We start from the raw sequence: 27,291 nt of genomic DNA on the forward strand, positions 1-27,291 counted from the left end.
AAGCTACTGAGCAACTAACAGATAGCAAAGCATTTAATAATATTATTACATAAAACAAAAATTGCCTAGGGGCAGCATATTTTAAAATTTTGATTCATTGAACATGTTTTAGACCATAAAAAATATTTTAACCTGTTCCTTGAGGTTTACTTATAATGCCTAAAAAATCTTTTCAACTCTTATTTTGACCCTGTCTAAAACTATCTGTTTTTAAGGAGTGCATCCTCTAAGGCACTGGTCTCAAACTCAATTCCTGGAGGGCCACAGCTCTGCACAGTTTAGCTCCAACCCTAATCAAAGACACCTGATTGAGCTAATCAAGCTCTTCAGGGTAACTAGAAACTTCTAAGCAGGTGTGAGTTGGAGCTGGTTGGAGCTAAACTGTGCAGAGCTGTGGCCCTCCAGGAATTGAGTTTGAGACCACTGCTCTAAGGCATGTAAGAAAACAGCCACTGTTATGATTGGCTAACGTCATTGCATAGGAAACGGTATCATTGCCCCCTTGCTGTTGCATGTGTTTTGACAACATGCTTAAAAAAATCAGTAATTTCAGACATTATGAAATCATTTATTTACAGTTTGTGATGCAGCTGCAGTCAGATCTAGTTCCACCTCATCTTTCAACAAATGTTTCTTTGTGAACTCTTCATGACACTGTGACTCGTTTACAAAACAAAATGCTCAGATCAATCCTCAGACATGACCTGGGATGCCATTAAGAATAAACTATCCAATTATTCCTTAAGCTGGAATCATTCTGATATCTGTACAAAGACGGGAACACACTGTTTAAACTAAATGCATCAAAGCGAATGTTCTTTCACTCCATTTGTCCTATTGATGACACACACAAGCATGTGGACTGTGCCTGAAAGTGAATGCGCATCTGTATACTGTATCCAGTGTAGACAAGACTGTGGCAGTGATTGTAATTTCTCTTTGCTTTTGACGCGACACGACACTCGCATTTAACGTAATCAAGTGTCAAGCCATTAAGCGACTAAACGCCAATGGGCGAGGAAATAGTGAGATGGCGAGAAGATTACTATTTCTCGATGTCTTGCGCTGGAGGCAGTGTTTTGCAAATGTTTGTGCCTCTGTAATGTCATCTGGCACCACAGATCCAAACGAACCATTTTTATTGCTTAATTAAATAAATGCTTTGTTTATAACGAGGAGGATGTTTTAAGCTAGGAACCTTGCAGGATGTTTTAATGGCACAAAGACCTCTTATATGCTAAAGGACCAAGGTGAATTTGATTTCTCATGTCATGACCCCTTTATTACAGACAAGGTACCATAATACTTCAACCATCAAATGTAAATAATTATGTCTGCTTTAATATAAAAACACACATTTCCTGGGACCATTTCAGTAATGTAACACACTCATTATCTCATTGCCTCTCTCTTCCATCTGCAGGCAGAGAAGATGAAGGAGGAAATGAACAAGCCACCTTCTACCTCCTCTCTCCTCAGCAGGCAGATGTTCCCTCTCTCCTGTCTTGTGCCCAGCTCCTCTTCTTCATCATCGTCCTCCTCTCTCTTCCGTAACCCTCTTCAGGACTCACTTCTGGAGTCCAAGCCCGGGCCGGACCTCATGCACGCCACAGAACACACAATGGCGACACTCGCTCAGCGGCTCGGGTCTAACCTGAACCCCTACATGCCCGTCATGAATGGCTCCTCCTACCACGGGCTAAACCAGCCATCAGGGGTCGTGGTGGAGAGTGTTACATACCATGGGCTAAAACAACAGGGTCTTTCAGGGTTGGATAATTCAGGCTATCAGGGGTTAAACCAACAAGTTGGTATCTTGGGGGTGAACAGCTCCAGCTACACTGGACTAAACCAACAGGGTGTTTTAGGAGAGGACAGCTCAAGCTACCACAGCCTGAACCATTTAGGTGCTGTGGGGGTAGCGGTAGAGCCCAAAATGGGATATGCTTGGCAGCACCTGAAAGCGGACTGCCATCAGCCTAAAATCAACCACATTCACAAAGCTGTTCCACCTTTATTGGAGGCGCACCGAGCACAGCTCGCCGGTGGAGGACCAAACATGCCAGCTCCTCCAATGGGCCTGGACCCCTCCCTGGAGATGATCCACAGCCGTTTACAGAGAGACCCCCGTGGTAGCCGTTCTGACCCGCAGATGGATCACTTGCGGCGGGAGAGAGAGTACCGGCTTGGCCGACAGACCTCCAGTGAGCAGGAGATCCAGGCACGACTTAACGAGCTCCCGCTGATCGTTAGGCAGGAACGCTACCGTCGAAGAATGGAGAGACAGTCGTCCAGTGAGCAGGAGGGCAGCGGTAGGCAGAGAGTACAGAAACATGACTCCAGCGATGCAGAATCTGGGAAAGAGCCATCTGACAAGAGACCATCCGGGTGAGTTTTTCTGTAAATGTGTTTGCTTGGCTGTATTTTGGGAACAAAACCTCCTTTCTGTGATACCTTAGAGGTAAAAATAATTCAGAAATTAGCTACATTTTTATTCTAAAAAGGGGTACGTTTAGGGTTTGGGTAAGTGTTAAAGATCCCCACAAAGAGAGTAAAACTGACAGTTGCAATGAAGCTTAATAAACATAAGTAAAGAACGATGTTGTTATTGTTAACTAAAACTGTAACATGTTACAATAAACTTTCATTTGTTAACATTAATTAACTATATTAGTTAACATAAACAATAATTATAGATAATTTAATGTTAATATTAAGTTTAAAACTTACTAATACGTTATTAAATTATAAAGTTGTATCTATGTATATAATTAACATTAGTTAATGTACTGAATGTACATGAACATTTAATCATCTTAGTTAATGGTAATTTCAGCATTTACTAATCCATTATTATTAATTGTTAACATTGCTTAATGCACTGTAAACTATCATGAACAACTATATTTTTATAAACTAACATTAACTAAAATGAATAGTGTAATGAATGGATTGTTCATTGTTTATTCATGTTAGTTAAAACATGAACTAATGTCAACAAATGAGACACCTTATTGTTAAGTGTTACTAAAACGATAAATAAATTCTGTAAAAATATATTGTTCATTGTTAGTTCATGTTAGTTAATGCATTAACTAATATTAACAAATGAGACCTTTTTTGTAAAGTGTAACCACTAACCTTTTAACTAAACAGTTGCTGTGCTGTGGTAATTTACTGAAATAAAATAAGCTGAGGTGATTTAAATTTTACTCAAATGAAAACTAAAATTTAAAATAAAGCTGAATAGAAAAAAACTAAATGACTAATTAAAATGAAAACCGAAAATATAAAAGCAGAACCGCATTAAAAATATTAATAATATTATATAAACAATAATAATTAAGTTTGAGTCTGGAAAATATAAATAGCTCAATATAAAAACATAGAAGTCAAAGTCCCTGCCATGCTCAAATAACAAGTGTTTGTGTGTGTGTGCGTGTGTGTTCTTATCTTATGATAATGGGTAGCTAACATTCTCATCTTTCGATTTCATTTGTTTTTTTAGGGAGAAGCGTTCCACTATGGCTGAGATTGTTGAGCAAGTGCAGGAGAGAGAAGCTTGCAATGTATGTTGCGTGTCTGTATTGGATTTTAATATTTGTCATAGATTTAAATCACATCATGCATCATATTCTCCCTCACCATTTGAATGCATCATCTACACAAATAGTAATACACTACCGTTCAAACGTTTGGGGTCGGTGAAAAGTAAAAACTATAGTATTGTGAAATATTACTACAATTTAAACTAAAAAGAAAACTTTTTTCTATGTAAACTTCAGTCTTCAGTGTCCTGTGATCCTTCAGAAGTCATTATATACTCATTTAGTGCTCAAGAACGTTCAAAAGAACAGCATTTATTTGATATATATATATATTTTTTTGTACCCATGTAAGATCTTAACTGTTTCTTTTTTTAAATTGTCATTTATTTTTAAACGAAGATTGAATCTTAATGACCCCAAACCTTTCAGCAGTAGAGTATGTGACTTTCTTTTTGCAGAAAATCAGTCCACACACCACTGATTTAAAGGTTTAGGATTTTTCTAGCATTTGTGTCGTCCAACGAGAAATAAGAGTAGACTTACTGCAGGTACAGTGCCTCTGGTTTACCTTGGTTCGGTGTCTTGCTCAAGGGCACAATAGTGATAGAGCAGAATTGTGATCTCAGTAATTCTCCACTTTCTGGGTCACCTTGCATCCTCTGAAACTTAGGACTGATCCCTAAACATTTTAGTCAGCAGCTCAGACTCTTAAGTATCCCAATTCATTTTATTGTTAAGGTATGAATGATCTTATGCAGACTTTGATACAAATGGTGTGGTATAGTATTTATATATTTTTATTTAGAGATGGAAGGTACAGCACTTCCATACTTTTCATATACACCCATTTCGTATTTATTTTATAATTCACTTTTTGTTTTCTTATAATAAACAATTCTGCGTCATATATTCACAAAGAATATTTTTCAGGCGAGGGGAGAGGTGTACAGACCACCCAGCAGCCTCTCTGCACCAGTGAGCCGCCTGGATCGCCCTCGAGCTCGAGACCGCCCCAAACCACGACGAAGACCTCGTCCAAAAGAACCCGAGGAGCCACGGAGGTCCCGTTCTGCACCTGCTCAGAGCGTCCCATCCACACCTCAGCCTCCTACCCACACCGTTAATCATGAGGGTTTCCTGTACAGGAAGCACGAAGAGGAGGGAAAAGAGAGAAGCCCAAACAGGTGTGTTTCTTACTGGCTGCTAATAGCTAGTAACTGATTGCAATGCCCTGACATCATCTCTGTTGACTTTTTTCATGATTTTTCCCCCGATCACTGTAATCTTATTACGAATAATGGAAATGCCTTTTGTCGCTACTGCTAAAACACTAGAAATCCTGTTACCAAGCTAATAGGTAATTATGCTAATGTTATCCACTGTGTTCAGAATAGTATGCATTGCTAGATAGTATACAAACACAGTATGCAATCATAAATTACATTCATTTTTGTACATTAAATTGTTGCTGCATGACCTACACTGCCATTTTACAAGCTAGAGAAAGATTAGATTCTGGTAAATGAAGTACATCATGGTAAATAACCACTGAGTGAGCGCTAACTGAATTTGATGTATTTCGAGTGATCTGGATTATTACATACTGAATTTACACTACATCCATTATAGGGTTAGGGTTGTATACAGCATACTGAGTTTCGTCATTCAAATGTAATATGAATAGTCAAAGATGTAATATTTAAGATTGTGGGAACAAATTTGTCATTTATAACCATATTGTGATCAGCTAATATTTTGAATATTGGAAGGGGCTTGTCAATAGTAGTAATGGCCCAGTAGTGTATTAGAAATGTAGTTCTTAGTGTGTTTGTCTGCTAAAAGTCTAGTAACTCACAAAGCTATTCCCAACCTTTTACACCTCCTGCAGCAAGTCGTGGGTAAATCTTTTCTGCGTGCTCAAACAAGGGGAGATCGGTTTCTACAAGGATGCACGACACAAAACCACACCCTATAACGATGAGCCACTTCTCAACTTGGCCATTTGCGAATTTGACACTACCAATGGATATAAAAAGAAGAAGAATGTCTTCATTCTCAGGTAAAATGAACTCAGTGTGATTAATGACTACTATCCTCCATCAGAAAGCAAAATTCTTGAAATTCGTTTGCTGTGTATCCAAACAAAAGGGTTACACACTGAGATACTAGCAGTCTTTTTTTATTTGTATAAAGTGCAAAAAGTGCTCAGTGCATATTAAAAACAACAGACGTTTCGGTCACGCAGGACCTTCCTTAGTGTTCAGATACCATTGAAACGATTCCTTTTTTCTGTTTAATTCATCACATCTCAACACGAGTGTATCTAATCAATCCAATTAATTAATCAGTAACAGACCATTTACTTCATTGACAATTTACAAATATATCAATACCCAAATCATAATTAATGTACATCCTATTAATAGAAAAAACAAAATAATGACAAATATTCATTCATGAAGTGCATTTTAAATGTAGATTCCATTAAAAAGATATGGGGTGGACATATTGAAGGTTTGCCTTTTTCTTTTTTATAAATTAGGATGCATTAAATTGATCAAATGTGACAGAAATCTTTGTAACAGTTACTTTGTAACATTTGCATTACAAATAACTGCCTTCGTTTAACTTTCTATTCATCAAAGAATCCTAAAAAAAGGCCATCTGTTTCCAAAAAAATTATTAAAGGATTAGTTCACTCCTGAATTAAAATTTCCTGATCATGAACATGTCATCCAAGATGTCTTTCTTTTTTCAGTCAAAAAGAAATTAAGGTTTTTGAGAAAAAACATTCCAGGATTGTTGTCCATATAGTGGACTTTAATGAGGATCAGCAGGTTGAAGGTCCAAAATTGCAGTTTTAATGCAGCTTCAAAGGGCTCTCCATGATCCCACCCGAGGAATAAGGGTTGAAAACGATCGGCCATTTTGTAAAAAAAAAAAAAAAAAAATCTATACTTTTTAACCGTAAATGCTTGTCTAACACTAACTCTGCGATGCGCATTTATGACGCATTAAGTACTTTTGTTAGAAAGGTCATGTGTGGTTAGATCTACGTCTGTGTAGCTCAGTTCAAAAAGGTAGGGTAGGGTGAAAAACATCTAATTTTCTCTTCCAACTTTAAAATCGTAAAACATTGTTTTACCCTTTTTGTAAAGGGCGTTTGACTTTTGTTTTTTTTGAGAAAAAACATTCCAGGATTGTTGTCCATATAGTGGACTTTAATGAGGATCAGCAGGTTGAAGGTCCAAAATTGCAGTTTTAATGCAGCTTCAAAGGGCTCTCCATGATCCCACCCGAGGAATAAGGGTTGAAAACGATCGGCCATTTTGTAAAAAAAAAAAAAAAAAAATCTATACTTTTTAACCGTAAATGCTTGTCTAACACTAACTCTGCGATGCGCATTTATGACGCATTAAGTACTTTTGTTAGAAAGGTCATGTGTGGTTAGATCTACGTCTGTGTAGCTCAGTTCAAAAAGGTAGGGTAGGGTGAAAAACATCTAATTTTCTCTTCCAACTTTAAAATCGTAAAACATTGTTTTACCCTTTTTGTAAAGGGCGTTTGACTTTTGTTTTTTTTGAGAAAAAACATTCCAGGATTGTTGTCCATATAGTGGACTTTAATGAGGATCAGCAGGTTGAAGGTCCAAAATTGCAGTTTTAATGCAGCTTCAAAGGGCTCTCCATGATCCCACCCGAGGAATAAGGGTTGAAAACGATCGGCCATTTTGTAAAAAAAAAAAAAAAAAAATCTATACTTTTTAACCGTAAATGCTTGTCTAACACTAACTCTGCGATGCGCATTTATGACGCATTAAGTACTTTTGTTAGAAAGGTCATGTGTGGTTAGATCTACGTCTGTGTAGCTCAGTTCAAAAAGGTAGGGTAGGGTGAAAAACATCTAATTTTCTCTTCCAACTTTAAAATCGTAAAACATTGTTTTACCCTTTTTGTAAAGGGCGTTTGACTTTCTTTGCATGTTCGCTTTGTAAACACTGGGTCGTTATTTCCCCCTAATGCTGCGTTCACACCGCTCCAAATGTCATGCGTCAACGCAGCAAACGCAAGCAACGCAGAAGTTCAGCTAGCTGAACTTTTGATGGACTTGACGCACTTGACGCAGTGCGTCAACCAATCAGAGCATCTCACTGTAGCGACGTCACCACACGTATTTTGAATGAAGCGGGAGCAGAAAAAACAACAACATACAATTCTCTGCGATTGCAGACGGCTACAAGCTTATTCTAGCCGTCTGCAATCGCAGAGAATTGTATGATCCGTCCTCGTTGTTGTATAAAGACAGGAATGTAAAGGAACTTGCTTGGATGAAGATCGCTGAAGAGATCGGGATGTCAAATTTTTTTCTCAACGTAATTATTTCCCATTTCGTTAGCTAGCGAAACATGTTCATGAGAGGATTCCAAAATGTCCAGTCCCAATAGTTTGCCATGGTTTATTCAGGGGAAGTGTGCAAAAAACTAGATGCGTTGGGAGCGTTGCCTGACGTGTGCGGTGTGAACGCACCCAAAAGCAAGCGTTGCCAGCTTCAACGTACATGCGTCAAACTAGATGCGTTAGGTGCGTTGCCTGACGCAGACAAAGTGTGTGGTGTGAACGCACCATTAGTCACACTTGACTTTTCTAAGGTCGAGCTAGTGCAGGACGAGCATTTATGGTTAAAAAGTATCGATTTTTTTTAGAAAATGACAGATCGTTTCGCTAGATAAGACCCTTGTTCCTTGGCTGGATTGCTGCATTGAAACTGCAATGTGGACCTTAAACTCATTGGTCCCCATTGAGGTCCACCATATGGAGAAAAATCCAGGAATGTTTTCCTTTACCTTTTAATTTCTTTTTAACTAAAGAAAGAAAGACAAGAACATCTTGGATGACATGGGGGTGAGTAAATCATTAGGAAATTTTAATTCTGGTGTAAACTAATTCTTTAAGCAGCACAATTGTTTTCAACATTAATAATAATAATAAGAAATGTTTCTTGAGCACTAAAGTATCAGAACAATTTCTGAATGGTCATGTGACTGGAGTTCTGGCTGCTGAAAATTCAGCTTTTTTAATACAGGAATATATTATATTTTTAAATATGGTAATTAGGACTGTCAGTCAATTCAAATTTGTAATTAATTTATTACATGATGTGTCGATTAATTAATCTAAATAAATTGCGAAATCAATTTGACTGTGAAAATACCCACAAAAGATTATTTAAAGCTATTTTTGTGTTAAATGAGAAAGTATCAAGTAGACATGATAAATTATAGCTTTAAAAATAAATATTTTATTTGATTTAACATAAAATGTATTATACATAAACATTTAGGCTACAATGGCCTAACATGAACTATGGAACATAAATTATGGAGAGCAACCTCAACACGGCCAGATCTTCTGGAATTTACCACTGGCTCTGATGTCTCTATAGTGGTTAAACATGAGATGTATTTTGTTTTGGGTAAATCTAACAGGCAGTCTTTGGTCTCAATCTATTATTTGTATCAGAATGCTGCCTTTGTACTTTTAAACTGAATTGCCTAGCAACTTTTTTGATGGCTGTTATTGTTGTTTATTAAATACTATTATTCAATGAATAAAATGTTATATAAAAAATAAATTCAATCATAGTGTTTAGTATTAAGAAAAGGTGCATGTCCGTGATGGTGATTTTAGTTATGTTGTTCCGCCATTAGATGGTGACAGACTGTTTTTATGAGTGAGTCTGCAGTAAAGACGGGACTTTGGTAAAGACTTAAACGGAAAAGTTATAAGCGGAAGTTATTTTTAGCTTCAACAGCAGCTTGATACAGGACTAGACCGATCTGAATGCTGTATTAGATGTAAGTAAGTTAATCACACGCGCTTAGTCAATCTCTCTCTCATAATACTCTGTTACAGTAAGCTTTTACTGCAGTAATACAATAAGCTTTCAATGAAGCAACTCAAAATTCCTTCATTACTAGTTACTAAAATGTTACTAAAATGACTTTTTGGAATTAGTAACGGGGGCTTTGGGCTCAGCTGTTCAATTGTCAAATTTTGATTTGAAAACGTGGCGGAACTAAGTAGTTCACACAAAAGAGGACTTAAAGACAATGTTGTTATTTTGTTTATTTACACACTCGTGCTGTTGAACTGTTGTATAAATGCAATATCACAGGAGTAGACTCGAGATATGGCTGTACATCAGCACACTGTGATTACCTACGACCGAGTCATAGCCCTGCCAAAATACAGCCATATCTCAAGTCTACTCATGTGATATTTCTCATATATATAATGTAATATTTCACAATATTGTATTTCTGATTAAATGCAGCATTGGTAAGCATACAAGACTTCTTTCAAAACTTTTAAACTGCAGTGTAATGTATGTCAAAGCCACATCCATCCCTTTAAACACTTTTTATTTATATGTTTATGTGATTTTTATTTTTTTTAGGACCACTGCTGAAGGGGACTACATCTTCCTGGCTAAGGATGAGGTATGTCATACAAAGCCCCACCTGAGTGAAAAAAAAGATCAAAGATGTTCAAAATTGTTTGGTAAATATTACAAGTCTGTGTGTGTTCTGTCTCACAGGAGGATCTGAAAGGTTGGGTCAACAGCATCAACGCCAGCCTGAAAGAGATCGAGGAAATTGCCAAGTGGGAGAAAGCCACAAACTCCTCCACCGACCCCGACAAATCAGAGCGCAAGGAGCGTTCTGAAGGGGCGGAGCCATCCGAGGGGGCGGAGAGATCAGAGAGGTCAGAGAAGTCTGAGCGTTCAGACCGATCAGATAAAATAGAGGCATCGGACAAAAGCTCAGAAAAGAGGGACACATCCGAGAAGGAGAAAGCAGATAGAGGTGAAAGAGGAGAGAGGGGAGAACGAGTGGAGAGAGAGAGGGGCGAACGAGGAGACCGGGGCTCCAGGGGTTCCAGCACTTCGGGAAAAAGCAAATGACTCATCTCTCGACACCTCTATTTACTCATCCATCCCTCCATCCTTCCAGAGAGAAGACAGGACTTGCATTTCTCTGTCTCTGTTGCTCTGTTTGTCCTGACAGCCTGATTTCAGGACAGACGTAATTGTCCCTTGAATGTGTCGATGTGTGTCTGTGTGCGTGTGCCAATGTGTCCAAGAGAACGTCTGTGAAAGAATATGAAATGAACAGTATATGAACGTATCCCAGCATCAGAGGGCCAGTTCAGCCGCCCTGCTCGACTCTCACAGAAAAGGCACTTTAGATTATTGAGGATGACTATAGCCCTTAATATTTTAGAAGCGTTTTCTTGAAGCAATATACCATGCGTTGTAACCGATGCCGCTTGTTTTAGCCGCTCTGCTCTTCCAAGCGAGTGCGAGAGAGAGAGAGAAAGAAAGTGACAGAGAGAAGTCTTTCAGAGAGAAATCTGGTGCGGTAGCAGGGACAGTGTTCCTCCTGATCGACATCCTTACACAGCCCCACACATGCATACGCACACGCACAGTGCATCATGGGAAAATGTTTGGTATGGAACACCATTCTCTCACCTGAGGCCGTACACGTCTTCCACCTGCTGCTTGTAGTAATGGTTTTAATCATGCGAGACGCTTCACAGTACTGTGGTGAGCGCGATTCAGTCCAAATTACACTCTATGAAGAGTCTCGATCACAATACGTGAATATAATGTGGCAGTGTGTGTGTGTGTGAATACAGCTCCATCCAGAAGGAGATCAAATGTACTATGTATAATCTCATTGATCGTATTTATTAGGTTATCACAATACAAATTTTAAACGCAAGGTTAATCTTCCTCGAACTAAGAGGAAGTATGATCAAACACTCCCCGTACTTGTACAAATATGCTGCTTTTTATCATCTCTGCCCCCTTACATCACTCTTTGATTGTAAAATGATTAGTACACATAAAATAGGGTGTCTGTGACTTTGTCATGCTATAAAGAAAAAGATTGTATATATATATATTTGTATATATACTAGTAAACGAGATTTACTTCTATGAGCTGCAGCGTCGAATTACAAAAAAAAAAAAAATCATTTTTATCAACGTATGAAACTGTAACAAGTTAAAAAGAGTTGTTTAAAGTGCCCCTGGCTGAATTAAGACGGTAAACATGCGCGTTAGCCGCCTTTCCCGGAATCTCTTGTATACGGAAACGCAACTTTTACTGTTTAAGTTTTTTCTGTTCGTTTCTTTTTTTGGCCAGGGCAAAAGATCAGGATCCTTGTAAAAAGAAATCACCATTAAAACCCTCATCAGAGACTGCTTTGTGTTTAATTTAGATGTTAAGAGAACTGTCTCTTGGCAGCTGTTGCAATTCCTATGACAAAGACAATGATTTTCCCTGTTAAAGAGTTAAAAAATATCAGAGTAAACCAGGATCATTACAAAAAAAAAAAAAAAAAATGAAATCAGTCTGTGTTTATTTGTACTGCTGATCCTATGGCTTTAATTTACATTGTAAATCACATTGGTGAGGTCAAGCTTTTCCTATCTAGTTTTATTTTCACCGCACAAACTTGTTCTTCTGAGTTCAAACTCTGACAGGCCTCATTGTGCAACAGCAAAATCATACTAATCATACTAAAACCAATATCTGAAATTGAGATTACACCTAGTCCTTACCTAAATCTGTGAATAATCACATTTGTAATAATCCAGCACTGTCTACAAACCTCTGCTTGGAAGATCAATAACATTAGGACTCATCTAATGTGTTTGTTTTTTCTCACTGTGGGTGCCTTATGAATGCATGTAATAAGGAGATGTGGGCACCGCCTCCATTATTGTATTCAGTATGTTCCGAATAAAACACTCATTTACAGATTATATTATTTTCATGACATAAAACATTGCTTGACCCCTGATGAGCTCCAGTAAAACGTCCAATATTGATCTGATTGAGTCAAATCTGTTTTTTTTATCATTGTCATAGAAACTGCATAACTAGAGGCTGAACTTGTTTTGCACTGTGTATCTGTGTCTGATAAATGTGATTGAGGGGGGATGAATGTCTGTTACCAAATTGCTGCTGTGTATGTCTCTGTCTTACCTTTGCTGAAGCAACCTTGCTCCTAACCAACTCTTCCCCCCCGGATTTGGACTCCTTTTTAACCTTTTGACTCTTCTACATATCCAACATTTGTTTTAGTGACCTTGACTACGGTCTGCCTGCAAAAAGCACAATTTCTCCCTGAACAACAATCTGGAGTATTAGAAAAGACCATGATCCCTGCATTTCTTAAATCTGCCACATGAGGTCAGTGTTGCAAAGGCATTTCAGTGCTAACATAATTTTTATTTGAACTCTTCAATTTACCCTACTTTAATTTTAGGGTCACTACAACAACATATTTGTCTGTGATTTTTAGACCATGTGGTCAGTTTTTGCTTTAAGCCTGGCTTTGTTTCTCTCCAGCTTGACCTCACCAGTAAGTATTTCTATTTTATTTCATTACTGAAAGAATGGAGAAAAAAGCCCTAAAATACATGGAGTATGTGGGTTGCCCTCCTTTATTTTGAAGTCAGTTGTTTCACACATGAAATTAAAGAAAAACACTATTAAGTTGCATGAAAGAGAATATAGAGGTGATTTCTATGCAACAGCTGTGCATGTTTATCAAAAAGGGTTTCAATCTTCAGCAAAGCACTGAGATGATGGATGATGATTATGATGACTGATGATGATGGAGATGGAGAAATGAGTGGAATGAGCAGATCACTTGTATAGCTGAAATGAGACATTAAATCATTTATGTACTGATATCTGCACTAATTCATAAATACAGGTTGTATATATCAGTGTGCTGTGGAGTTTTGATTTTGGAGACTGCATCTGCAGATGTGCTTACATTGTTTATTCAACTACAAAAATTGCACTGTGTTTGAATATATTTGACCATTCACTAATGAATAATTTACAGTGCACTTTTAAAGTACCTTTATATTTAAATAATAATAATAAAATCCCTAAACAGTTAATTTCAGCGTTTTTAAGAGACGTCTTTTGGGATGCATCCACCTTATTTTCAACGCGGAAGCCGTTTTCTGTAAATGTGTGAGACTTCCGGTTCATTGGCCGCTGTAGGGGAATAATGAGAAGAATAACAAAGTGCAGTAAACGGTAAAACTGTTTGCACTAAACGAATGTCTACAATTAAGATAATACATTAAAATACTATTGTAAGAGACACTAGTTTGCAATATCAAGCAGCAAAACGAGATGCTTTATACAGCTAAAAATAGGAAGGATGAGACAGGAAGCCAGATACATTACATTTGCAAATAGCCACGCCATTCTTATGAGGGACATAAAGTGGATCAGCCTGTAGATGTCTCCTTTATAAAGACCACGTAACTTGAAATGAACAGCTATACTCTGGCTTTAACTGAGGATTTATTTGCTTCTATAGCCATAATTTTGTATTCACTTTAATCTAAAAGCCATTCAGATGGACTATGGGTCCATTTTTACCGTTGATAAAGGTTTTGAGACACCTGCCAAAAGATGGCGCCACCTTCCTCAAGAGATTTTAACAGTAGGATTGCTCAGATTTACTACAATGTTGGTAATTTTCGACAAATTTTGTATTATTTTCAGAATACGGTCCGTATTGCAAGTTAATCTAAGTTTGCAAGCATCTACAAATGTATAGTTACTATAGCTTTCTCTTCTAGATTGAAAAAAAGATTATTAACAAAATAAATGAACAAAATATTAAAAAAAATCAATTGTGAATAAATTATTTGCAGGTAAGTCCTAAGTAACTACAAACAAATTTCTACACCATATTTATTTATTTAATAATGTAATGACACCTACTGAGTGGATCATTCATATCTCATAAATAGTTTCAATTGTTATAATCAGACTATTTATGAAAGAATAGGGGAAAACAACCCCTTTTATTGATGGAGAGTGTGGGTTACTGTCTACGGCAGTCGGTTCTTCAAAACATGAAATTAAAGAAAAGGTGGTGGAGTCCAGTTTGACAGAGCATCACTGAGAAATGTGTCTGTTTTAAATAAGGAAGACATTTAAGGTGTATTAATGAGCATAAAGATACATCAGAGAAAACATAAATCATCTGATTTTTCCACATTAAAGCAGAAAACGTTTAATTTACTTGACAGAAAATGAAATAATATAGACTATATTAATGACTACTGAATATTTTGATGTGGACATAAAAATGGATTACTATGATAATCAAAATCAAATATCAGAATTATTTTCTGTTCCTTTTACATCAAATACAAAAATAAATGAATACATTAAAAAAACATCTAAAACAGTATTCTGGACAAATGATAATCTGAGTGGTATACTCACTGTTAAATATTGGGTTCCTTGTTCTTGTCTATACTAATCTTTCTCTTCATTCATTTTGTACTGTAACCTGAGCTCTTCTCTTGCAGGACATGCTGGGAACACCTTCAAAACCACTCTGTCACCATTATCTGGACAGGCTGGTTTTAATGGAGGAGTAAAGCAAGTGGCATCATCAGATCCATTCTCGTAAATGAGAATACAAGACCCTGGATTGTCTTTCATTTCGTTTAATGCAACAATAAATTTGGCTGGTTTACGCATTTTTAATTCAATCGAGTTTTTAAAGATAGTCAATTGCTCCTCAAAGTCGTTCTAATTTTAGAGGTGAAGACAGTTTTTTGTTTGGAATCAGGTCCATCCTTGTTTCCTGTTGTTAAGGGACCCAGGAAGGCTTTTTGTTTAAAAAGGAGCACATCTGGGCACTCAAATGATGTGAAAGTGTAGCTAATCACATTTTACCTTTTCAGATCCATTAAATATTTATCTAGATTCTCCTCCACCGTGGCCCCAAAATCAAGCTGGTTGAGAAGTATTTTTCTTTAAAAGACTTAGGCCTGTTGGTGTTGCTTTTTAAAGAGAGCATGTCTCTGTCACTTTTTAACAGCTAACATTTAGCAACAATGTAATATATCGCCTTCTATTTTAAAATCTGTACTGTCAAGGATTTGGATGGTTTTTATTTTCTAGCTTTAACTGAGGATTTCTAGGTTTTTATACACGTCTAATAGTTTTGTGTTCACTTTAAAGGCTATTCTTAAGAACTTTGGGGCCATTTTTACCATTGAAAAAAATTGAGACACCAAAAGATTGCACCACCTTCCAAAGAGATTTTGACAGCACAGTTGCTTACTACATTGACTTACTACATTGTTTATTTTCAACAAAGTTTGTGTTATTTTCATAAGACGGGCTGTAACTCTTTTATTTATTTATTTTTTTTTTATTATAAATGTATATAAAGTTTATTAAATTAAACGTGAAACAGCATAAATTAACAAAATGTAAATGAAAATGAGTTGTGAATAAATTATTTGCAAGTAAGTCCGAAGTCACAATGGCCCACTGATGAGCAAAAAAAAAAAAAAAAAAAAAAAGAAAAGAAAAAGAAAATTATATCCCTTTGTCTTCAGGCAGAGGTGCAGAAACAGATATAATTCATCAGTAAGCATGCCAGTTACAGTGGACAGTTTATTTTAATTCATCATTCAAATCACATAATTAATTATCATTTATTATTCAATTATTATATTCTACTCAGACTATTTCTTTTTAATTTTCACACTTAATATTAATAATTTGTCAAAAAATCTTTAGAATACAAAGAACAAATTAATTGTCTCTGTCCAATACAGAACATGAAGCATTGCATTTCTCCCTTCACCAGCAAGTTTTTAGATTTAATTTAATCTATTATAGATGGAGAGTGGAGGCTGCCCTCGTTTATTTTAAGACAGTTCAGAAATTAAAGAAAAACACTATTAAGATGCATTAAAGAGAATTTCAAGGTGATTTCTATATATATCTAGCTAATTATCGTTTGTTAAACAAATTAATTACATTTGTGTCTGTGTAATACAGAACTTGAAGCACTGCACCAAGCAGTGGCAGACAGGCTGACAGGTGTGTATCGACCCTCGTCATGTCACGGTCTTCCCAGTGACAAAGATGAAAGCCAGTTTGGAACACTTTTGTCTGTTTCAAATAAGAAAGATTTAAGGTATATTAGCATGAGGACATACATCAGAGAAAACAGCGATCATAATTAAGCATCTCATTTTTCACATTAAATCAGAAAAGGTTTAATTTACTTGACAAAAATGAATATGGACTATATGACAAAAAGTGGCTTTAACCTACTTTGACGTGGACATATTTGGACACCTCTTTTCCTCCCCTACAGAAAATCATCACAACATGAGCACAATGAGCACATGATGATACTCAGTAAACAGTGATGTTTTTCAAATGACACATTTTTAAAGCAGTTTTTTGGAGCATCTTGTTAAATACCTCATGTATTAGCCAGTTCACAACTTTTTTAGTGGAATCTGAATTCTTCTGGCACTTCAGTAATCCTGTATCCTCATAGAACAGATAGTCCACTGTGAGTATGTCTGTCCTGTTCACACATTTGCTGCTTTCTGGGACCATTTTATCTGGGTCAAACGTGTGATGAATCACCACCAAAACAGCCAGTTTAGTTTCTGTTCAAGGATATAAACATATTTAAGAAAAACATCACATTAAGCCAGAGTATGCTCAAAATAAAAAACTACATTTAAAACTGTGATGATGATGATAATCAAACCTGTATAGTTACTGAAAGCTTTTAGTGCTGCATCAATGTCAGTTCCAACTCGAGAAACAATAGGACAAAAAACCATAACAATGTCACTCTCGTGCACAGTTTGAACTTCCCTTAGATCCTCAATTTGGGTTTGCAGAGTACTAATAATGTGTTTGTGTGCCATAGCTGTTTTTCCAGTCAAAATGGAATGGACTTTTACCCCTTCTGAAAAATAAATTGTGATGAAATATGTACAAATATGATTTTACAATAATGGATGACTATGATAATCAAAATCAAATGTCAGAATTATTTTCTGTTCCTTTTACGTCCAATACATTTCTTCTTTAAAACAACAACACATCATCTAAAACAGTATATTGGACAAATTTTCTTTCGGTTGTTATACTCACTGTTAAATATTGGGTTCCTTGTACTCTCCTAAAGGAAACAATATCATTAATATCACTAACAATGAGCTGCAAGAAGTAACTTTTACCAATTAAACACCTATTAGTAGTCCCATATATAGCTACATTAAGTTACTGTATAATAAAACCCTCTCAAAAAATGTTATTAGTATTTCATGAATAAGTAACATACCGCTCTGATGTTGGTTGTGCGTGTAGTAACTGTGATGACATCACTATCTACGGTGTAGTTCAGCTTCCCCACAGCTGCGTATTTCATCTCATACTCAGTGTCTGGACTGAGATCTGTCAGAGTGACTTTTTCATGACTCTGTAGCACAGACTGAGATTTCCAGTCTTTCTCTTCCTTTATTTTGTACAGTAACCTGAGCTCTTCTGTTGCAGGACATGCTGGAGACACCTTCACAACCACACTGTGACCACTGATCTGTTCAATGACAGGACAAGCTGGTTTTGAAGGAGGAATGAAGCAAGTGGCTTCATCAGATCCATTCTCATAGAGGAGAATACAGGAACCAGGACAGATTGTGTGCTCTTTTGAGGTGACCAAAAATTTTACAGACTGATTTCCATGTAAAAGCATCAGTTCTTGGAATATTTCTAAATGTTCTGTCATTTTCCCCTTAATGCTTCCTGTGAGCCATGTTTGAGGCACTGCACTAGGTTTCTTCTCAGAGTTTGTCCTCATTGTTGAATGTTTCAGGAAATGTTCTTGATCAGAAAGCAAGTCGTCTGGCAGCTCAAGAGAACTAAATGTGTAGCACACCAGATTCCTTACTTTGTTTTCTGGCAAAAATGTATCTAAGTTATTATGCACTTCAGCTCCAGAGTCATGCAGTTTTTGAAGAAACTGATCAACTACATTTGATTCGTTTTCTTTCAATGTGATCCACTCTTTAAGACTGCTTTCTTTAAATGGAGACTCATTATGAGCTTGCAGAAGGTCCGTCAGAGCACTAATCCCTTTTTCACAGGCTTGAATTGACTGAATCATTGATTTAAAACTATTATTTAAATCTTGTCTGTAGGTTTGGCAGTATCTCATCATGTCTTGAATCTTCTTGTGAATTGCACTAAATGTGACAGCACTGTTGCCCTCCATAAGTTTAATACACTTGTTTTCAATTAATGTTAGTGTTTCTAAGACAGACTCTTTGGCATGGATGAGTTTCTGGTCTATGACTCTGAGGTGGATGACATCACTTTCAACAGTGTAGTTCAGCTTCCCCATTGCTGTGTATTTCATCTCATACTCAGTGTCTGGACTGAGATCTGTCAGAGTGACTGTGTCATGACTCTGTACAGACTGAGATTTCCAATCTTTCCCTTTCTTCATTTTGTACAGTAACCTGAGCTCTTCTGTAGCAGGACATGCTGGAGACACCTTCACAACCACACTGTGACCACTGATCTGTTCAATGACTGGACAAGCGGGTTTTAATGGAGGAGTGAAGCAAATGGCATCATCAGATCCATTCACATAGAGGAGAATACAGGAACCAGGATGGATTGTGTGATCTTTTAAGGTGACCAAAAATTTAGTTGACTGATCAGCATGTAAAAGCATCAGCTCTTTAAATATTTCCAAATGCCTTTTCATTATCTCCCTAATGCTTCCAGTGAGCCATGTTTGAGGCACTGCATTACGTTTATTCTCAGAATTTCTCTTTATCATTTGAGGCTTCAGAAAATTTTCTTGATCAGAAATCAGGTTGTCTGGCAGATCAAGAGAACTAAATGTGTAGCACACAATATTCTTTACGCTAATATCTAACAAAAATGTATCAACGGTATTGTTCACATCAGCTCTAGAGTCACACAATTGCTGAAGAAACTTGTTAACTGCATTTGATTCCTTTTCTTTCACTGTGATCCACTCCATAAGTTCACTTTCATTAAATGGAGACTTCTCATGAGTTTGCAGAAGGTCTATCAGAGAATTAATATCTTTTTTACAGGCTTGAATTGACTGAATCATTGATTTAATTTTGTTACATAAATCTTGTTTGTAGATTTGGCAGTATTTCATCATGGCTTGAAACTTCCTGTGAATTGCACTGAATGTGACAGCACTGTTGTCCTCCAAAAGTTTACTGCACTTGTTTTCAACCAAGCTTAGTGTTTCTAAGACAGACTCTGTGGCATCGATAACTTTCTTGTCTATGACTCTGAGGTGGATGACTTCACTGTCTACGGTGTAGTTCAGCTTCCCCACAGCTGCGTATTTCATCTCATACTCAGTGTCTGGACTGAGATCTGTCAGAGGGACTGTGTCAAGACTCTGTAGCACAGACTGTGATTTCCAGTCATTCTCTTCCTTCATTTTGTACAGTAACCTGAGCTCTTCTGTTGCAGGACATGCTGGAGACACCTTCACAACCACACTGTGACCACTGATCTGTTCAATGACCGGACAAGCGGGTTTTAAAGGAGGAATGAAACAGGTGGCTTCATCAGATTCATTTTCATACAGAAGAATGCAGGAACCTGGATTGTTTTTCATCTCTTTTGATGCAACAATAAATTTGGCTGGCTTACACGTTTTTGATTTAATCAAGTTTTTAAAGATATTCAAGTTACTCTTCATAGTTTTTTTTATTTCAGGGGTGAATCCAGTTTTTTGCTTGGAATTAGGTGTATCCTCACCATTGTTTCCTTCTGTTGAAGCATTCAGGAAGGCCCTTTGTTTAGAAAGGAGCACATCTGGCCACTCAAATGTTGTGAAAGTGTAGCTAACCACATTTTCAACTTCCAGATCCAATAAAATTGTATCTAGATTCTCTTCCACTGTGGCTCCAGAATCAATCAATTGTCTGAGAAGTGTTTTAATTATGACAGATTCCTGCTCTTTTTCTTTCATCCATTGCTCAAGATCTCTTCTTCTGAATGGACATTCTTCATGATCACGCAGAAGCTCATTTAACGCTGTTTCCTTTTCTATATCACCACGTATTTTTGGCAACAGAGAGCCAAGTTTCTTCATGAAACTCAATTTATAGATATAGCAGTTTTGCTTCATATGCATTATTTTGTCACAAAATCCTGCAAAGGCCAAAGACGGTGTGTCTTTTAGAAGATCACTGCATTTCATTTCAGTTGTACTTAGGGCCTCAAATACTGATTCAGCATTTTTGATTAGACCTATGCTGATGTCTTTTTGAAGTTTTGCAGCATGTGAATGTAGTTTGTCCAAGGGATAAAGCCACACTCTCAATGGAACTGCAAGTTCCTTGTTCTCTCCCAGCAGTTTTGGTAGATCAGCAAAAACGTTCAGAGCATCTTCAAAAGAGGCTGGGTTAGACTGTAACTGGAAGTCACCATAAAATGTGCAACTGAATTTTTGAACTGCAGTTTTCTGCTTGTCATTCAGGCTCAGATCAATCTGTGCACCTACTGAAATTCCCTTTAGTTTATCAAAGGCAGCCTTTACTTCTCCTTCTACTGTGCTTTTGTCTTCATCTGATGCAACTTCTCTATCAAAAACAAAGCAAGCATTTGCCCCATACAGCACACCTGTCACCACATGTGTGGCTGTATCATTATCAAACACTTCATAGTGAGCTATATTTCCGGAAGCCAAGTGGTTCATGGTCAGTTCTTCAAACTTGGTGGTTGAATGATAATGTAGGGTCAGTCTCTGTTGTTTGAATGACTTCTTGGTGTCACTGAGATACTTGGCTGCTCCTCTAACATTAATGAGTCCACTTAAAAGGCTCAGTTGTAGATAAACATCAATGTTCATTAAGTGAGATTTATCCTCAATGGAATCTGAAGCTGTAACACTGAAATCTGTATTAATTTGAGAATGATGCCGTATACTCTGCTGCAGCTGCTCTTTATCCCATAGTGTGATTCCTGAAAATGCATCAAAACATTTGCATTTTCAAAAAGGCAACTATGGACATTTTCCCCCTTTATCTTTAAAAAAATATGTACAGTCATGGCCAAAAGTTTTGAGAATGACACAAATATTAGTTTTCACAAAGTTTGCTGCTAAACTGCTTTTAGATCTTTGTTTCAGTTGTTTTTGTGATGTATGACATTTATGCAAAGAGTCAGTATTTGCAGTGTTGGTCCTTCTTTTTCAGGACCTCTGCAATTCGACTGGGCATGCTCTCAATCAACTTCTGGTCCAAATCCTGATTGATAGCAACCCATTCTTTCATAATCACTTCTTGGAGTTTGTCAGAATTAGTGGGTTTTTGTTTGTCCACCTGCCTCTTGAGGATTGACCAATGTTCTCAATGGGATTAAGATCTGGGGAGTTTTCAGGCCATAGACCCAAAATATCAATGTTTTGGTCCCCGAGCCACTTAGTTATCACTTTTGCCTTATGGCACGGTGCTCCATCGTGCTGGAAAATGCATTGTTCTTCACCAAACTGTTGTTGGATTGTTGGAAGAAATTGCTGTTGGAGGGTGTTTTGGTACCATTCTTTATTCATGGCTGTGTTTTTGGGCAAAATTGTCAGTGAGCCCACTCCCTTGGATGAGAAGCAACCCCACACATGAATGGTCTCAGGATGCTTTACTGTTGGCATGACACAGGACTGATGGTAGCGCTCACCTTTTCTTCTCTGGACAAACCTTTTTCCAGATGCCCCAAACAATCGGAAAAAGGCTTCATCGGAGAATATGACTTTGCCCCAGTCCTCAGCAGTCCATTCACCATACTTTTTGCAGAAGATCAATCTGTCCCTCATGTTTTTTTTTTGGAGAGAAGTGGCTTCTTTGCTGCCCTTCTCGACACCAGGCCATCTTCCAAAAGTCTTGGCCTCACTGTGCGTGCAGATGCGCTCACACCTGCCTGCTGCCATTCCTGAGCAAGCTCTGCACTGGTGGCACTCCGATCCTGCAGCTGAATCCTCTTTAGGAGACGATCCTGGCGCTTGCTGGACTTTCTTGGACACCCTGAAGCCTTCTTAACAATGCAGTGGAAAGTTTTTTTCGGGATTAAGTTAATTTTCATGGCAAAGAAGGACTATGCAATTCATCTGATCACTCTTCATAACATTCTGGAGTATTTGCAAATTGCTATTATAAAAACTTAAGCAGCAACTTTTCCAATTTCCAATATTTATGTAATTCTCAAAACTTTTGGCCATGACTGTATATCATTACTCACCACAACATTATAGAAAATGTAAACATTATATAAATATCTACAAGATAACCAATTTAATCAATACATGATCTTGCCTATGCAAGACGATAATTTATCTGGATCTGGATCTGAGAGAATTGTTTGATCTGGTACCTGGTACAAGTGCATCTTTTCTGCAGTCATACAGCATCCCCAGCTGGAAGGGTCTCCCCAGAGCTGCAGTTTCAATGACATTTACTCCCACTGAATCCATACTGAAGTCAGGAGGGTGAAACAGTAGAACTGTATTACTGATATTTATCATGAAAAACAAAGTCAAATTATTTAAAGCCTGACAGTGTAATGAAAAACAAAACAAAAAAACAACAACAACTGGATATAACCATCTTTTGCCCCACTGGGTCTGGGCTGTGTTATCACTCTTCTTACTCAAATAGAATAATTAAGATGTGGATAAAGACTTGAATAGTTTTGCATGGGGAAAAATACAACGCTCAATATGGTCGCTTCCTATGAAAATACACCTCCATTTTTTTTGCATTTTGTGTTTTTTAGTTGAATAGAATACTATTTTTCCCCATAAATTTTATCATTTTAAAAAGTTACAAAATCTGATCCCGTCTAATTCTCATGAACCCAGTCTCGTGTCTCGTCTCATGAGATAAGTGTCTTGTCACACCCATAATTAATAATATTAATTAATTCTATAATATTAATAATAATACATTTTTCAAAATTTGTATTTTTAAATTTTCAGGAGGATATGTAACTTTTTATAATTATTGCAAAGTCATAAAAACTGACTCATGGCATTAAAAACTAATTGTATTGTGACCAAAAAATTCAAAAATAAATCTAAATGAATCTCACATGACAACTGACAATGTTTTTTCCCCCTCACTGCACCTGAGCAAAAACTGAATTTAAACCATGGTATGGAAGGAGGCTAAATGCTGTTCATCTATAGATATGATTTATCTATAAATAAATCAATCATAACAGATAATCTAGCTTGTTTTGCCAATGAACTAAATACTTATTTTTCTAGATTTGAGGTGACTGATAATTGTGTCAACTATAGTGAACTATTTGGCACAGTTGTATCTTCTTCCTCAGAGAGAGGATTGTTATAGGTGATGATGAGGTTAGGATGTTTAAGTCTATAAATACAAGAAAAGCGGCGGGACCTGATGGATGTAGTCCTAGTCTCATTAAAAATTTTGTATACGAGTTGGCACCAGTGTGGCAACCAATTTTTCAGGAATCTAGTGATACGCACACTGTCCCTTATGGTTATGGAAAACCTCTTATATAAAACCATTGCCTAAAATTTCATGTTCAAAGGAATGCAAAGATTATAGACCTATAGCTCTTACCTCAGTAATAATGAAATGTTTGGAAAGAATTTTACTTAAACATCTGGTAAGCGCTATTAAGCAAAAACTTGATCCATGTCAATTTGCCTAAAAGCAAGGTTGTAGTACGGAGGATGCTGTGGCAGCTTTGGAGCATATTGTTTCCAAACATTTGGATAAACCAAATACTTATGGTAAGAACTCTCTTTTTAGACTTTTCCTAAGCATTTAATACAATTCAAGCTGATATTTTGGTGTCTAAACTTCTTAGGATGGGTGTAAATCCCTATCTGATTCGGTGGTATGTTCCTTTTCTTACAAATAGAACTCAGATGGTTAAATTGAATACAGTTCTGTCAACTGCAGTTAAAACAAATGTTGGGGCACCCCAAGGCTGTGTCAGTGCTTTTTACTGTGTACACAGACGACTGTCGTATAGATAGGTCTAATCAATTCATCTTAAAGTATGCTGATGACACTGTGTTAATATCTGTGTTAAGTGATTTGGAAATTTCGGGACTGCACCAACATGGAGTTAATAATTTAGTGGAATGGTGTGACAACAATGCTCTTGTGATTAACATAAAAAAAATGAGGAAATTGTATTTAGGTCCACATCTGATGTATATATAAAACCTGTAGTGATACATAATGAAAACATCAGACAGGTAGAAAATTATAGGTATTTAGGTGTAACAATTGACAATAAGGTGTCATGAGAGGATCATATTGATGGTTTGTGTAATAAGACAAAGCAGAGAATTTATTTTCTTCATCGTCTCAGGTCTTTTGGAGCATCAAAACAGATTCTTGCACTATTCTTTATGTCTGTAATTATGAGTGTCCTACAGTATTGCAATTCTGTTTGGTACAGGAGTTTGTCTGTTGGCTTAAAGACAAAGTTGAGGAACCAAATTAAAATATGTTCAAAGGTAGTAGGACAGCCTCTTGAAAAGCTATATGAACTTTCTTATCATAAGAACCTCTTAAGGCTGGCTATGAATATTGTTTCTAATCCTAGTCATGTGTTGTATAATGAATTTGTACTTTTGCCATCTAAGCGTAGATATAAGGTTCCAAGATTTAATCGAGTGAAATTAAAACATTCCTTTGTACACCAGGCTGTCCTAGAGCTAAACAAGATCCATGTAAAATGAAAGCTCCAGCGTCCCCCCCCCCCCTGATTATATTGTATGTTTTTTGTAAATCATGTTTTGTCTGTTTGTAAAGAGTGTCAACATACCGTTACGCAAGAAAAATTTCAGATTCGTCTGACAATATAAGTCATATCATATCATATCATACACAGTTCCAGGTTTAATTTTACATGTATAGTGTGAGCAGTCAAGTTGCACCTCGATGATCATGGCATATATAATTTCATTGTCATTGACTTTTAGTTTATCTCCCATCACCTTCCTGACACTCGTTAACCATCCCAGTTATTAGTTTGTTGTTGTTTGTGTTTGTGGTATACACAATGTTGCACCAGTGTGCTTATTGTTTATTAAAAACATTTTTTTCTTTTTATCTAACAGCCTGTCAGTCTGTGTGATAAATCATCAATCATGATCTCTGGTTTTATATCTCATGTAAGTTACTCACACAGTTAGAGTTGATATTTAATTAAAACACTGCTGAAATCACACAATGTATGCCTGGTTTAGGGCTATAATAGTGACATTTTCACAAACAAGTTACTTACTGCTTTCTGCGACTTACCTATAAACCATTGTCTGGACTGGACTTTTTTTTTTTTAGATACAAAAGTGTTCATGTAAAACTGTTTTAGTAAATGTTATGTAGTTGTGGATATTATGTTCAAACAAAGATATTATAATATTTTGTATTATAAATATATTTATATTATAAGCATAACCCCCCACACAGATCCCACCAAATAAACTAACAGTGAGGAAAGCATAAGAAATTCAAGCACTGATTGTGAGTTTAGGGCGCTCCATGTCATCCAACAGCCCTTTCCTGGTGTGAGCCTATTTACATTTTAGGTACTTTAAAACCCACTTCTCCTCAATGATGAAAGCACAATAATATAGACAAATGCATAAAAATGAAGCTTCATGTTGAGGTCATCATGATTTTTATAGCGAAACAACACGTTTTGCGTTGCAGTTGCTTAGCACAATTTTAGCATAAAGCAAACTTACCTATGCTCTTTTTGCTGCTTCACCTGTAGAATTCACACGGAGATCATTTGAAGTAGGCATAGTCAACTTAGAGCTGGCTCATGAGTAAGTTCTGACACTGTGTCTCTACCCTTTTAAAAAATAAAAATAAAAAAAGCTTTAAACAAACTTGCTGTTATTTGTGACTTTCACACAGCCCTACCGTGAGTTTAACACCAGGAACACATGCATACTTTCATTTTCACTTTAGCTGTAGTTAAACGCTTCCGACTTACAAATCAATCTAACCAGCCCCGATACGTAACTGCAGTTTTCACACTTTCATATATCCTTTTTTTACGCAGTACTTGTTTGATATTGAAAACATACTGTGTAGTTAAGCAATATCAGCGAATCATTTAAATTGCCCATTCAAAAAGTCATCAATTATAAAAGGATATTACAGATAATTGGCAAAAGAAATTGCAAACTGTAATTTCAATTGCGTTTTGTGGACGCATAAATTGTGAAAATGCGTTTCGCTTTTTTTTTTCCTTTTTTTTTTTTTTGCGAATGCATATAGTGGCTGCCAAAAATCTCAAATGGAAACGCGAAGCCCGGTTACAGACCGCTGTATTTCCCATGTCTTAGGAGTTATGAGCCTGTCACATTTAAAAAAAGAATATTAATTACCCCGTCTGCTTTTTTACTCTCTCTGCATTGCCAATGTAACCTGCCAAAACTCAAAATGAAATCATAATGAAAGTCTGTGTTCTTCAGGTCGATCACTGCAAATAAATCTCAGGGATATATGCATTTGAAAATGAGTTAAAGGAGAAGTTTACTTCCAGAAAAATGACAGTTAATGAACTCACCCCCTTGTCATCCAAGATGTTCATGTCTTTCTTTCTTCAGTCATGAAGAAATTATGTTTTTTGAGGAAGACATTTCAGGATTTTTCTCCATATAGTGGACTTCAAGAGGGCCCTGAGTTTGAACTTTCAAAATGCAGTTTAAATGCGGCTTTAAACGATCCCAAATGCAGTTGTAAAGGATCCCAGCCGAGGAAGCGTCTAGCAAAACGATCGGTTATTTTTATTAAA

The 27,291-nt window shown here is 36.8% G+C and overlaps 2 protein-coding genes across 3 annotated transcripts in view; one reads left to right on the forward strand and one right to left on the reverse strand.

Annotated features, from left to right (window-relative positions):
- sptbn4a (spectrin, beta, non-erythrocytic 4a) overlaps window positions 1-13,355 on the forward strand; it is a 36,573-nt gene extending 23,218 nt beyond the window's left edge. For both annotated transcript variants that reach the window (XM_073841121.1, XM_073841119.1), the window contains exons 15-20: window positions 1,424-2,388; window positions 3,509-3,569; window positions 4,479-4,732; window positions 5,437-5,607; window positions 10,005-10,047; window positions 10,146-13,355. In XM_073841121.1, the coding sequence (XP_073697222.1) occupies window positions 1,424-2,388; window positions 3,509-3,569; window positions 4,479-4,732; window positions 5,437-5,607; window positions 10,005-10,047; window positions 10,146-10,511 (1,860 nt within the window). In that variant the 3' untranslated portion in view covers window positions 10,512-13,355. The remainder of the gene's footprint in view (window positions 1-1,423; window positions 2,389-3,508; window positions 3,570-4,478; window positions 4,733-5,436; window positions 5,608-10,004; window positions 10,048-10,145) is intronic.
- A 2,721-nt stretch (window positions 13,356-16,076) lies between these two features.
- Window positions 16,077-26,401, reverse strand: LOC141335553 (uncharacterized). Its single transcript, XM_073841054.1, has 8 exons — window positions 26,231-26,401; window positions 22,861-22,961; window positions 17,777-21,459; window positions 17,587-17,614; window positions 17,195-17,398; window positions 16,897-17,090; window positions 16,744-16,780; window positions 16,077-16,578 (listed from the first exon to the last, which is right to left on the reverse strand). Exons 2-8 carry the CDS (start codon window positions 22,958-22,960, stop codon window positions 16,529-16,531), a joined length of 4,296 nt encoding a protein of 1,431 aa, XP_073697155.1. The 5' UTR covers window position 22,961; window positions 26,231-26,401; the 3' UTR covers window positions 16,077-16,528.
- Window positions 26,402-27,291: the final 890 nt, after the last annotated feature.

This window comes from Garra rufa, chromosome 5, assembly GCF_049309525.1.
Source record: "Garra rufa chromosome 5, GarRuf1.0, whole genome shotgun sequence".
NCBI classification, from domain to species: Eukaryota; Metazoa; Chordata; class Actinopteri; order Cypriniformes; family Cyprinidae; genus Garra; species Garra rufa.

Coding starts and splice junctions, on each gene's coding strand:
- LOC141335553 (XM_073841054.1), bottom strand. CDS start 22,960: ATGGATTCAGTGGGAGTAAATGTCATTGAAACTGCAGCTCTGGGGAGA. Junction 16,781..16,896: donor TGAACTGGCTAATACATGAG/GTATTTAACAAG, acceptor GATTTTCTGTAG/GGGAGGAAAAGAGGTGTCCA. Junction 16,579..16,743: donor CCAAATATGTCCACGTCAAA/GTAGGTTAAAGC, acceptor TATTTGAAACAG/ACAAAAGTGTTCCAAACTGG.